We start from the raw sequence: 13,623 nt of genomic DNA, 5'->3' as shown, positions 1-13,623 counted from the left end.
CAGAGCTCTGGCTGGTTGGTACCATCAAGGCATTTGATGCCTGTTAGAAGCAATGTGCTTTTCCATAGTCAAGGATATCCCTGACATTTTTTTTCTTTATGGATGGTTTTCAAGGACCAGGTCATGGAACATGGTGGTTGCTGTGTCAGACAGAAGAGGAGTGGCGGCAGGTCACAGAGAGCTTCCGAGAGAGAACGTCCTTGAGAGAGCGACAGCTCTACAAGCTCCTGAGTGAAGACTTCCTGCCAGAAATCTGCAACATGATTGCACAAAAAGTAAGACTGATTTTTTGCATCAGTTGAGGCACCTTCAGGTATTGAGGCAGGAATTGGCTGTATGAAGAAAAAAACTCTGGCACCCCAATTCAGTGTTTAGAATCATTCAAAATATGCTATTAGGTTAAACTAATGAAATTGTCTTAAATGCATTTGGAAAATTAGGATCCCAGCACAGAAGAAACTGAAATACTGAAAAGTACAAATTCCCTGTACGTTTTCTGTAGGGCCTAAGTAAGCAAGAGCTATTTTGTTTGAGGGGATTAGGTACTTCCATGACAGTGGAATGCACTACCTCAGAGCGTGGTGGAGTCTCCTTCTTTGGAGGTTTTTAAACAGAGGCTGGATGGCCATCTGTCAGGAGTGCTCTGATTATGTGTTCCTTCACTGCAGGGGGCTGGACTTGATGGCCATTGAGGCTTTTCCAGCTCTATGGCCCCTTCCGCACACACAGAATAATGTGTTTTCAAACCACTTTCACAACTGTTTGCAAGTGGATTTTGCTATTCTGCACAGCTTCAAAGAGCATTGAAGGCAGTTTGAAAGTGCATTATTCTGCATGTGCGGAAGGGGCCTAAGATTCTATGACTCAGAGAGCAGGTCAACTGCTGCAGCATATTTCTCCTCAGAGTGTCCCAGCATATAGGGTATTCTCCCCCTTCCCTAGATCTTCTTTCAAGGAACAGGATTGCCTTCTGTGATGTCTGGCTTGGTCCATACATATAGGCACACCTGCCTATATTCTTTTTGCACACTCCTTTTTTGTATTCTGTATTTTATAGGATGATTGAAATAAGGGTTTAGTGCTAAGAAATAGAAGAAACTATCTTAGCAGGTGGGGTTGACTGGATGATCTCTTAGTGATTTTCAGCATACTAATTCTGCAAGATTGTGAACTTCAAGGACAGTTCCTAATCTCAGCGATGCTCTGACATCTTGTACTTGAAAAATGTGTTAAAAATCAGTCTGTCAGCATTTCAACATGGAAGCCTGTTTCTTGAGGAGTTGTGTGTGATTGCATGCTCATGAACATGTCATGATTACATAGATAAACTAAGAAGGAAGAAGAAAAAAATCCTGAATCCCTTCGTACACTTAAAATTATTGTAGAACAGGGGTCTGCAACCTGCAGCTCTCCAGATGTTCATGGACTACAAATCCCATCAGCCTCTGCCAGCATGGCCATGAACATCCCATGGCTGATGGGATTTGTAGTCCATGAACATCTGGAGAGCCACAGGTTGCAGACCCCTGTTGTAGAAGGTACTAATACTAATTGGTGATGGATGTACTTAATGCAAAGCCTCTGGCAGATCCTTCTTCCATTCATGTTTACTTGCTTCCCTAATTTCAGGAGAAACGTTTGCAGAGGATGGAGTTTTCTCCCAGATGGATGTCTGATCATCAGCACATCAAGCCAATGCGGCACGAGGTGAGAGGCGCCTTGACAGTGTGAGAGTCTGGCATGTTTCAGCCGTGTTCCAAAGCAGAAAACGCCTTTGGGTACAAATGTTGATAGCAGCTGCAAAAGTAATGTTGTTTATCTGCTGCTTTATTATCTGACAGCAGGTTAAAACAGTTTTATTGGATAATGTTAGCCATTATAATCCTGGTAACTTTAACATAAGCAGGAACATTTAAAGACATGTTTGTCTCATAATGGCAAGATTCTGTCTTTCTGTCTCACCAAGATGCTAGAATACTTTGATCTAATAAAGGGTGGCACAAATCTGATTATCAGAAAATGTGGGGAGACAGCCCAGACAGTAGTGGTATTTATATAGGGTTACTGTGTGAGGTGCAAGAAGTTCAGACGAGAGTTTCAGATATCCAGTAGTGATCATGTTTTGCTCTGAAATCTAGTCCTGGCCACAATTTCTAATTCAAGTAAAGCTGTCTCTGAAATAGCTTGTTAATTTCAGAAATCCTTCTTGATGTCAGATTTGAAATGGAGTGTTCCTGTTGAATTCATGAAGAATGGGGGTATTAAAACATCTGAGACAGATATGTGCAAGAATCATAAGCAAATAGAGACAATACAAAATTTAGTTGTGGGCATTGTTCTCAATATGAAGATCCTCTGCCTTCCTAGTTACTAAATACGTTGTACCATATTCCTTGGTTTGGCAGATTTCTGGACTTCCTTGAGAATCCTGTAGGTTGTAATAGCACCTTTTCAGGTTTTCCTACTGCGGCTCACATTTCTCAATCCCAGATCTGAAGACACAATCTGTGTCTTAGATTTTATGATATATGAATGTAGTAGCACTCACAGAAGGGAACTTCCCAGTCTGATATGCACTGTAGTGTATATGCTTTGTAGGAGTTCATAAATTAATTAACTTCATTTATACCCAGCCTTTCTGCCCAGTGGTGACACAAAGCAGTTTGCATCATTATCCTCTCCTCCATTTTATCTGAACAACAACCTTGTGACATAAATTGGGTTGAGATGGTGTGACTGACCCAAGGTTATCCAGCAAGCTTCCACGGCATAAGTGATTGGAACCTGGATCTTCCAGATCCTAGTCTGATGCTCAACCATTATATCACCTAGCTCTCTTTAAACTTTATACAGAGGACCCAAGAACAGCAGTGCACATTGCTGAATTAATTCAGTTCTCAATCTAATGATGTACAACAAGCCATCCACAGAGTAAGATAATGTGTATTTATATGCTGGTGGCAAATTTCCTAAGGCAAATGGGTGTTAGTGTGTAAGCCTCATGGCACTGAGTGTGGGTTAATTGCTGCCTGTGAGACAAGAGTGTTTCAGGGTTCCTGTAAACTCAACCCCATCCCCTTGTCATGTTTCTGATTTAAATCTGTGGACACGCCTACTTCCAGGAAAAGAATTATGGGTATTTCTGCAGTTCCACATGTGTTTTTCCTAGTTCTGTTTAATTAGCAAAATATGATGTGAAGATGTTGGGAGGACAAAATTTGTTGGGCTTTCATATCGTGTCCCATCAGTGGGAGCATCCCTTTCCTTATAGCTCTTAAGATCTGGATACTGCTTAAATTTCTGAAGTAGCTGTTCTGTGGGCTTCTTGTCCTTCAGCGTGTTTCTCAACAGGTTGCTCAAATTAGTTTCTCATTAAAAAACCTTCCAAGCAATAAGTTCATTGTGGAGAAGCTACAGAAATCCTAGTAGAGGTTGCTCAGAGGAGGAGGAGTAAGAGCTAACCAGCATCTACGCTGAAGTCAAAGCTGTGATGAGGTTTCACATCCTGTATTATTGAAGTCTGAGAGAGGCCACTGTCAACAGGCAGGGCAGAGATCCAATTTCCCTTATAAGAGTGTGCACAGGTGGTTTTTTATATGTGATTTTTGGTTTCAGGTTCAATAGTCCTGGAAATTTTCAATATCAACTTTTTCGGGTTGTTCGAAGTCCCGAATCATGCTGAATTTTTTCAACATGATTCAAGATCTCCTTTTAGAACTCTTTAAACTGTTCCCTTTTTTTGGGAGGAAACCTCCCTCCCCCACCCCCCAAAATACCTTACTGGAGGTTTTTGTGATCGAGCCAAATTCACATCCCTAATTCCTAAGCCTGTTGTTCTACAAAACATAATCCACAGTGCCCTCTACTGTACATCTGTGGGTTTTACAGCCAACCTAAAGACATAATTTCTTGAGACCAAGGACATTTTTACTCAGATTTTTTTCTTTTTTGAGGAAAATCTGAAGGGGATTTTGATTGAAGGTTTTGTAGACTGATTGGAATGTAACTGGATAGCCGCAATTCATACTAGCATGATATTTAGGATCATGTGGCATACAGAAAACGTTACATATAGGAAGAATGATCTATACATATTTAGAAGTGTCCTTGTTATAACATTGCATCTGTATGGAATGGATTAGGTCCTGAGCCTCACTTCTTCACCATAATCTTGGCTGGTGGAAATAGGCTATGGTTTTCAGAGTGATCGGGATGGGAGATCTGCATAAGAGACAATGAATCCTTTTGGTTTTACAACCAGTGCTTAGTTCCTGGGCTCAAGCTGAATCCTTAGGTTTAAGTGGCCAGGAAGATCATATGATCCCTCAGAGTGCTCCAAGAAAGATAGCCTGCAAGCTTTTTGGCGTGTTCACCATCCTAGGTTAAGCAGATGGTTTGAGCCCTGGGATCTCTTTCCTTCAGGTGGGGCTAGGCCAGAGTACTCCTTGTTAATGGGGATATGCCTACCCACCCTGGCAGGAGGAAAAGTGCTCTGCTTGGCTAGGGAAGCTGAAAAGGGGTCCATCCAGTATAAAGGAGGCCCAAGCTGGCTGAACCTTTTTTCATCCTCCCCAGCCAATCAGAGCACTTTTCCTCCTGCCAGGGTGGGCAGACCTTTTCAGCTCTGTCCCCGACCTGGCAGAACTGTAGTAGCCAGGTCAAGCTGCACACCAACATTACATGGACAAAGTATTAAGCGGACATGCAAACACAAGTACATCCATACTTCAGGTTATAAATGAATAAAGCAATTGACAGATGCATACACAAACATCACACACCTGCAGACTGCATGATGCACATGTGAAGGATGAGCCACAAGACACAGGCCCTCTCACACAGAAAAGTAGGGATCTCTGGGTCAGCTTCTACTGCAGAGAGCTGCTCCTTTGCACACTGTGGCGAAAAATCACTCTCAACTACGTATCTTGCACTCAGTGACCTCCGCAGCAGTTGAAAACAGGCAGTGCACGCCAAGACCAGGCATGCAGTGAGGCTGCACTCGGTGCAAGGGCTTGCTATACTGTCTGAGGAAAGGAGAGGGGAGCCAGGAGAGCAAAGGAAACCTTGCTGCCACTTGATCCCAAATCTTGAAGCAGTGACCTTCAGACTGTGAGTCAGCCATCAGCTCTTCTTTGTCTGTCTGGTATCCCGGATCTTTGAATCTTTGCCAGCATTTGAGTTTATGTTGTTTTAGGTTTTACGTGTGGCTGTCACAAGCTGCTACTGCCAATTTCTACCTGCCAAGTGTACATGCCTGGACAATGCAGTATGCTTCTACCATGCCAATAAATGCTTTCAGAAGAAACAAATGTTTCAAAAATACATGTATAGGAAGGAAATCAATGCAGCTAGGAAAAGAAATAGAACAGTGTTCTGATTCCCTGTGTGACACAATAGGACTTGTACCAGTCCTTTAGCCAATGACCTGATTACATGAAACCGTTACTTTACTATCCTTTCAGCTGCTCTGTGAACTCTTTTCTATCAGTTGACACTAGCTCTTTTATCTGTCAAAAGTTTAAAACTAGACCTGTACATGTCTTGGGAAACAACTCCCCAGAAAGCTGAATTAAGAGGGCTTTTATATTTTTTGGAGACTTCCTTTTCCTGCATTTATCTACTGTGCTACTGTGTCTGAATAAACTCTTCAGGGACAGTCCTGTAAGTGGTCAGATGAAATGGACTAAAAGGTCTCTTCACTCTCTAATTGCTCTGATTCTCTTTAAATGATCCTCCTGGGATGTGTTGCTGTGGATTAATTGGGTACTGTGGCAACACTACTTCAAATACACAGGATCATTCTGTAGGGTAGGGTTACACTCAAGGGACGCCTCACATTCTGATGCGAGGAGCAGGTGTTTGTATCCAATTCTCTGTCCTTTTTTCACTTTCCTGTGTTCAAAAGCAGCCCAAAGCTCTGATCGTTTTAACCCTTGCCAAGCTGCAGAGTTCTGCTATTGGCATAGAGAACCCAGAGCCTCAGCATAGTTTCCTTAATCTCTGTCTGTTGCCAGTGGCAGGGGTGGAGATGGTGTGCAGTGATTCTCCAAGGGACCATTACTGAAGGAAATGACTAAATAGCATCTTGGCAACAACAAAATATAGAGGCACTTAGGGTATCTAGAGAGGAAGCTCCACCGGTTTATCAGTTCTTCCTTGGGTCCTTTTTATGGGCATGTTCAAAAAAAAGAAAAGAAAACAGTGACCAGAGTTCATCCCCACCCCCCTCAGGATTAATGGTGAGTCAGGATCAGAGGGAAAATGAAAAGGCTCCAGTTGACTATTAATCCTCAGGAAATGCCTTGTGTCTAAAGCTTAATTCTTACTGGAGCAGTAAATTTTTGCATGGGATGTACCACTTACAGGTGGTAGGGATTATCTGTGATATAAATATTCCTGCATATAAAAATCTCTGTATAGAAATCTAGTATATAAGGGAGAGTTGTTGTAGCCGAGCCTTTTCTCTGCTAAACTCTGGTATATCAGTTTTCCAGTTGTGGTGATTTTTGGAAAGGAATAACACACATGTTAGCCTGTACCAGCTGTCTGAAATGGTTCATAGACACTGCTTTGCTATCACAGTACCACATTCACATTCACAGTACCACATTCACAACTTACATATAAAGGGGTTGAACCTAAAGGGGTAGGAGTTACTTCAGTAGTAATATCCTCTCTGTAATAATGCCATCTCTTGGCATTGGGAAAGGATCCACTCCCTAACTATCTACAAGATAGATATATTGATACAAGTGTAAGTTACTTGGTAGTGGGGTTTCAAGTCATAGCTGACTTATGGTGACTGCAATGATCCTTCCACCCATGGCCACAAAAATGTCTACCCTTTCTTCTTTATAAATAAATATATAATGAGTGCCAACTAATGTTTGTTCCCTCAATTTTTTCCCGTGTGGTAGCTGCCACCTGAAATCTTATTTTTTAATTTTTATTTTCATAGTTTTATCCCGCCCAATTTCCCACAGGGCTCAGGGCGACGTACAACCAAAAAATTAATGCAGCAAACAATAAAACAGGAAACAGTTAATTAAGTATACCAGCTAATTCCCAAATCACAGATCCCACAACTACAAAAACTAAAATACAATTAACTAACATAGAGTCTGCTCCACCTACAGCATAACCCTCCCCAAACGGCCCACAACGGGCAGCGCTCTTGTGCCGCTGCCCTTTGGCTGCTGGCAAAGGCCGCTGTCCAAGCTGGCTGCCTTGGGCTGCTGGTGGAACTCCTGTTGTAGCTGCCAGATCCCACCCCCTGCAGGTGTTTTCAGTGAGGTAGGTGGGGAACAACTCTCACTCCTTCACATGGGCAGCAGGCGGCAGCTCACCAGGTCGACTTCTGCTTGGCTGGCTGACTGGCAGGCAAACCGACAGAGAGGCTGTCCCAGGCCGGGCTGAACAATCTGGCTGCCTTGGGCTGCTGGTGGAATGAGGTGAGCCCCTATTGAAAGATTGCTGAAATGGGAGGGAGATGCTTTTCATAAGGGGCAAAATGTTTGCTGAACAAGAGTCCCTTTTTTAGGTTCAGCCCTACTAAGTGGACACTATTGATGCTCAGGATTTATTTAAGTGTTCCTATACTGAAGGCAAGAGGTGGTGATAGAATGGTGGTTACTGTTTGCTTTTACAAATATCATTAAGAACTCCAGGCTGGTTGCTAAGAAATGTTAATCTGAATGGACCATTTATGTGAACTTTGTAGGTTGTCTGTTTAATATATGATGGAACTGTCTGAAGAATGATGAACAGGATAGATCGTTCAGCATCTACTCTGACAGCATTTGCAAGCACTATACTCTTGTTGTAGTTTAACTCTTTACTGTTTGCTCATCCTTACAAATCTGCCCATGTGTAGCAAAATGAAATTACTACCATAGAAATGAGTCTGTGAAAAGTAACCACATATACCCATTTTTTAAAAATGGATTTTATCATATGGATGTTCATTTAGAAGAATTGTGAGAAAACAATTAGAGGGGGGGAAATCCCGTGGGCCGTTTCCACATGGCCACGCTTGGGGGGTGCGTTGGCATATATGACACTGACGCACCCCCGGGAACCGTTCGCACGGTAGGGGTGGGGAAGACGGTGCAGCCTGCGCAGAGGCTGCGCCATCGCCCAAACACCTTACCGTTCCTCTGACCTTCCGACGTGTCGCCCAGGCCAGGGGACACGCTCCCCTGCCCTGCGCGACAGCTCCGGAGTCGTAGGGCGGGGGGGTGTGTCCCCTGGCCTGGGCAACGCACTGGAAGGTCGGAGGGACGGTAAGGCGTTCGGGAAAGCGGGGGGAATGGCGCCTTCCAGCCGCTGCTGTTCGCACGGCAGCGGTTGGAAGCCGCTGTTTCCGAAAAGCCTCGTGAGGAAACAGCCATGGTGAAATACCATTTATTTAAAAATGTATGTATACAAATCACCAAGGTTCCTATTTAGAGTCTATCTATGTGTGAAGGACCCCAGGTAACAACATTCACCTAAGCCATAACAGTTTTATTGCAATTTCACTTCACATAAGTGTATCCTTTTCTGCAGGTAACCCCAATGGTACTTAGCAGAATGGAAAAGCAGAGGCGCAGGGAAGAAGAAGAAGAAGAGCGCCAAATCCTTCTGGCAGTTCAGAAGAAGGAGCAGGAACAAATGCTGAAGGAGGAGAGGAAGCGAGAAATGGAGGAGAAAGTGAAGGCAGTGGAAGGTATGTGTATCACTTTGTGAAGTGGAATGAATGCATTTGTTGCTTTGCAGAGATGCTTTAACAGCTTTTGAAAATGGCTTTGCTTTGGTCAGGAGAGAAATCCAGTGGTCTTCCACCACTAATACTGATGAAGTCAGGGAAGGAGCAAGTTGGACAGAAGATCAACCACTCCTTGTGCTTTTTTCTTAACAGGTTTCCATATGACCAGTTTTGAAATCTGGGATGGGGGAAAAATGAATTGGTTCCTATACATGTAACTTCTGTTTATGTATGTTGCAGTCACTACATTTTTACCTCACAACTCTTGTGTCACTTTAACTTAGACTTTTAGTGTCTCTTTTGTAGATGTGACTACTTACTTTACCTCCTTTCCATTCTCAAAAATGTTAATATCTGGATTCTGTTATTCAAACAGTTGTCGTTATGCTGCTCTTAAGAAAACAGTGTCGTTCTGATCATCCAAGTTACTTTTCCTGGAAATCTCCTGCATTATAACTCAGTCTAGCCTCCACAGAAACATAAGGAAAGATGTATACTGAAATATTGCTTAATTTACCTTCATGTATTTTAACTCCTTCCAGTATTACAAAGATGACCAACATCAGTATTTTAAAATTCACTTTACTCTCCACACTGGGGTCCAGGAGCACACAATGCCCCCTTTCAAGTGAGCAACCAGGTCCCATAATACAGTTTTGTAATTAGCAAGTTGGGTTCCTACTCGTGGTCTTCTGGGCAGGCCCTGGACATTTACTGTCACAGTAGATGTAGAAGACATGTCAGCTATAAGCACTGCTACACTATCCTTGGGTGGCAGTTTCGGGCTTGCATTTTCAGGAGTGGGAAAATAGCAGCACAGCATTCCTGGAGATATCCTTATCTTTTGAAAGCATGACAGCTATTCATTGGTGATTTACCAACATGTGAATAATCTCTAGAAATCTGCAATGGAGCAGTCCCTATGACTTTCATATATAGAAACTACTTAGGGATGTAATGATTTTCTCTTGGAGGTCACTGGGGTAGTGAATTTCCTGTGTTGCGCAAGGGGTTGGACTAGATGACCCTTCAGACTCTTCCAGCTCTGTTTCTGTGTTTCTCCATCTGTAGAACGAGCGAAGAGAAGGAAGCTCCGGGAAGAGCGGGCATGGTTGCTGGCCCAGGGAAAGGAACTTCCCCCGGAGCTTTCTCATCTGGATCCCAACTCACCTGCTAGAGACGAGAGGAAGGCCAAGGACCTGTAAGTTTACTAATGCCATGTGGCTTAAGAGTTATGCCCATTAAATTAACAAATTCCATAGCCGGAGTATACCATTCAGCATTAACAATTTTGCACAAGAGCCAGAGCAGGAGGCCGAAAGGCTTTGTATTAATTTTTACATTTCCTCTTTGCAGCTTTGAACTTGATGATGAGTTTACAGCGATGTACAAAGGTCAGTCTCCATTCCAGACCTTTACTTTGCAGATTTTGCTTTTTGGAAGACAGAGTTAGCATGTACAACTTTAACATCTTTTTTTTTTTTACTGATGACAGTTCTAGATGTGGTGAAAGCCCACAAAGATTCCTGGCCTTTCTTGGAGCCAGTTGATGAATCCTATGCTCCCAACTACTATCAGATCATTAAGGTAAGCATCTTCAATTGTAGTCTGCAAACCAATTTCTGCGTTATGATCACTGACTTCTAGAAATCTCCTTTTGAGAAGGCCTTGTTGTGCCTTAAGAGGTCCATTATGAGGAAAGATCGCTCTTGGTTATAGCACTAAAAATTTGGAATGCCCTTCTAGTGAGATTTGTCTCCTATCACTATTTTCTGCTAATGGGTGAAGACTTTTTTATTTCTTTTGCCATTAGAACATAAGAACATAAGAACTAGCCTGCTGGATCAGACCAGAGTCCATCTAGTCCAGCATTCTGCTACTCGCAGTGGCCCACCAGGTGCCTTTGGGAGCTCACATGCAGGATGTGAAAGCAATGGCCTGCTGCTGCTGCTCCTGAGCACCTGGTCTGCTAAGGCATTTGCAATCTGAGATCAAGGAGGATCAAGATTGGTAGCCATAGATTGACTTCTCCATAAATCTGTCCAAGCGCTTTTTAAAGCTATCCAGGTTAGTGGCCACCACCACCTCCTGTGGCAGCATATTCCAAACACCAATCACACGTTGCGTGAAGAAGTGTTTCCTTTTATTAGTCCTAATTCTTCCCCCCAGCATTTTCAATGAATGCCCCCCTGGTTCTAGTATTGTGAGAAAGAGAGAAAAATTTCTCTCTGTCAACATTTTCTACCCCATGCATAATTTTATAGACTTCAATCATATCCCCCCTCAGACGTCTCCTCTCCAAACTAAAGAGTCCCAAACGCTGCAGCCTCTCCTCATAAGGAAGGTGCTCCAATCCTTCAATCATCCTCGTTGCCCTTCTCTGCACTTTTTCTATCTCTTCGATATCCTTTTTGAGATGTGGCGACCAGAACTGAACACAGTACTCCAAGTGCAGTCGCACCACTGCTTTATATAAGGGCATGACAATCTTTGCAGTTTTATTATCAACTCCTTTCCTAATTATCCCCAGCATAGAGTTTGCCTTTTTCACAGCTGCCGTGCATTGAGTTGACATTCCCATGGAACTATCAACTAAGACGCCCAAATCCCTTTCCTGGTCTGTGACTGATAACACTGACCCCTGTAGCATGTATGTGAAGTTTTGATTTTTTGCCCCTATGTGCATCACTTTACATTTTGCTACATTGAACTGCATTTGCCATTTCTTAGCCCACTCACCTAATTTATCAAGGTCCGCTTGGAGCTCTTCGCAATCCTTTGTGGTTCTCACCACCCTACATAATTTGGTATCATCTGCAAACTTGGCCACCACACTACCCACCCCTACTTCCAGGTCATTTATGAATAAGTTAAAGAGCACTGGTCCCAAAACGGATCCTTGGGGGACACCACTCCCGACATCTCTCCATTGTGAGAACTTCCCATTTATACCCACCCTTTGTTTCCTGTTCCTCAACCAGTTTTTAATCCATAGGAGGACTTCCCCTCTTATTCCTTCATTGCTGAGTTTTCTCAACAGTCTCTGGTGAGGAACTTTGTCAAAAGCCTTTTGGAAATCCAAGTAGACAATGTCCACTGGTTCCCCCGTATCCACATGTCTGTTTACACCCTCAAAGAACTCTAGTAAGTTTGTAAGACAGGACTTGCCTCTACAAAAGCCATGCTGACTCTTTCTCAGCAGGTCTTGCTTTTCTACATGTTTAATAATTTTATCTTTAATGATAGATTCTACTAATTTACCAGGAACAGATGTCAAACTGACTGGCCTGTAATTTCCTGGGTCCCCCCTAGACCCTTTCTTAAAGATTGGTGTGACATTGGCCATCTTCCAGTCTTCAGGGATGGAGCCTGATTTCAGGGATAAGTTGCATATTAAAGTGAGAAGATCAGCAATTTCATGCTTGAGCTCTTTAAGAACTCTTGGGTGAATGCAATCTGGGCCAGGGGATTTGGTAACATTTAGTTTATCAATGGCTGCCAGAACTTCTTCCTTGTCTACCACTATCTTCGCTAGTTCCTCGGATTCACCTCCTAAGAAGCTTGGTTCAGGTGCAGGAATTTTCCTCACCTCCTCTTGGGTGAAGACAGATGCAAAGAATTCATTCAGCTTCTCTGCAATCTCCCCGTCATCTTTTAGCACACCTTTTGTTCCTTCACCATCTAACAGGCCTACCGCTTCCCTTGCTGGCTTCCTGCTTTTGATGTACTTGAAGAACTGTTTGTTGCTAGTCTTGATGTTCGCAGCCATGCGTTCCTCATAATCCTTTTTTGCCTCCCTTACATCTAACTTGCTTCTCTTTTGCCACCATTTGTGTTCTCTCTGGTATTCTTCATCAGTTAAGTTGGACTTCCATTTTCTAAAAGACATCTTTTTTTCCTAATAATTTCCTCAACCTCCCTTGTTAACCATGGTGGCTTTCTTTTGGACTGGGCGCTGCCTTTCCTAACCTGCGGAACACATTCCAGCTGAGCTTTCAAGACTGTGTTTTTAAATAACCTCCAAGCACCTTGGATATTTTTGACTCTCTTGATTTTCCCTTTCAGCTTCCTGCTTTTATCCCTCTCATCTTTGAGAAATTTCCCTTTCTGAAGGCGAATGTAACTACATTAGTACTTTTCCCTTGTTCGCATGCAGAGATACTGAATCTGACAGCATTGTGGTCGCTGTTCCCTATTGGCTCAACAACACTGACTTCCCGCACCAGGTCCTGGGTCCCACATAGAATTAGATCTAGGATCACCTCTCCCCTGGTTGGTTCTACAACCATCTGCTCTAAACCACAGTCATTTAGCATATCCAGGAATGTTCTCTCCTTACTATGACCTGAACATGCATTTTTCCAGTTTATGTGGGGATAGTTAAAATCACCCATTACCACGACATTTTTGCTTTTGTTGGCCTCTCTAATTTCTTTTTCCATCTCAGAATCCTCTTGTGCACTTTGGTCAGGGGGACAATAATGTATTCCTAATGTTAAACTATTCTTCACCCCTGGTATTGATATCCACAGTGCTTCTGTAGAGGAATCAGCTTCCCCTGCATTGTCTATTTTATGTGACACTATGCTCTCTTTGATGTAGAGGGCCACCCCACCCCCAATACGCCCTGTCCTATCCTTCCTGTAGAGCCTGTAACCTGGGATAACAGCATCCCACTGGTTCTCCTCATTCCACCATGTCTCTGTGATGCCCACTATATCAATGTCCTCCTTCAAAACTCTGTACTCCAGCTCCCCCATTTTAGGTCGAATGCTTCTACTATTAGCATAGAGACACTTGTACACTCTGTCTCTGTCCCTAACCTGGGATTTATGTGTTTTGCCCTCTAGCCTTTTGTAGACACTACCACTTAT

At 43.2% G+C, this 13,623-nt stretch overlaps 1 protein-coding gene across 3 annotated transcripts in view; it reads left to right on the top strand.

Annotated features, from left to right (window-relative positions):
• Positions 1-13,623, top strand: part of LOC125434777 (cat eye syndrome critical region protein 2) — a 137,649-nt gene that overhangs the window by 105,817 nt on the left and 18,209 nt on the right. For all 3 annotated transcript variants that reach the window (XM_048500469.1, XM_048500471.1, XM_048500470.1), the window contains exons 7-12: positions 115-275; positions 1,630-1,707; positions 8,551-8,710; positions 9,821-9,950; positions 10,106-10,143; positions 10,245-10,336. In XM_048500469.1, coding sequence (XP_048356426.1) covers positions 115-275; positions 1,630-1,707; positions 8,551-8,710; positions 9,821-9,950; positions 10,106-10,143; positions 10,245-10,336 — 659 coding nt within the window. The remainder of the gene's footprint in view (positions 1-114; positions 276-1,629; positions 1,708-8,550; positions 8,711-9,820; positions 9,951-10,105; positions 10,144-10,244; positions 10,337-13,623) is intronic.

This window comes from Sphaerodactylus townsendi, linkage group LG06 (assembly GCF_021028975.2).
Source record: "Sphaerodactylus townsendi isolate TG3544 linkage group LG06, MPM_Stown_v2.3, whole genome shotgun sequence".
Lineage (NCBI taxonomy): Eukaryota > Metazoa > Chordata > Lepidosauria > Squamata > Sphaerodactylidae > Sphaerodactylus > Sphaerodactylus townsendi.
The sequence above is the reverse complement of the archived record's forward strand: the minus strand, read 5'-3'. Positions and strand labels throughout refer to the sequence as shown.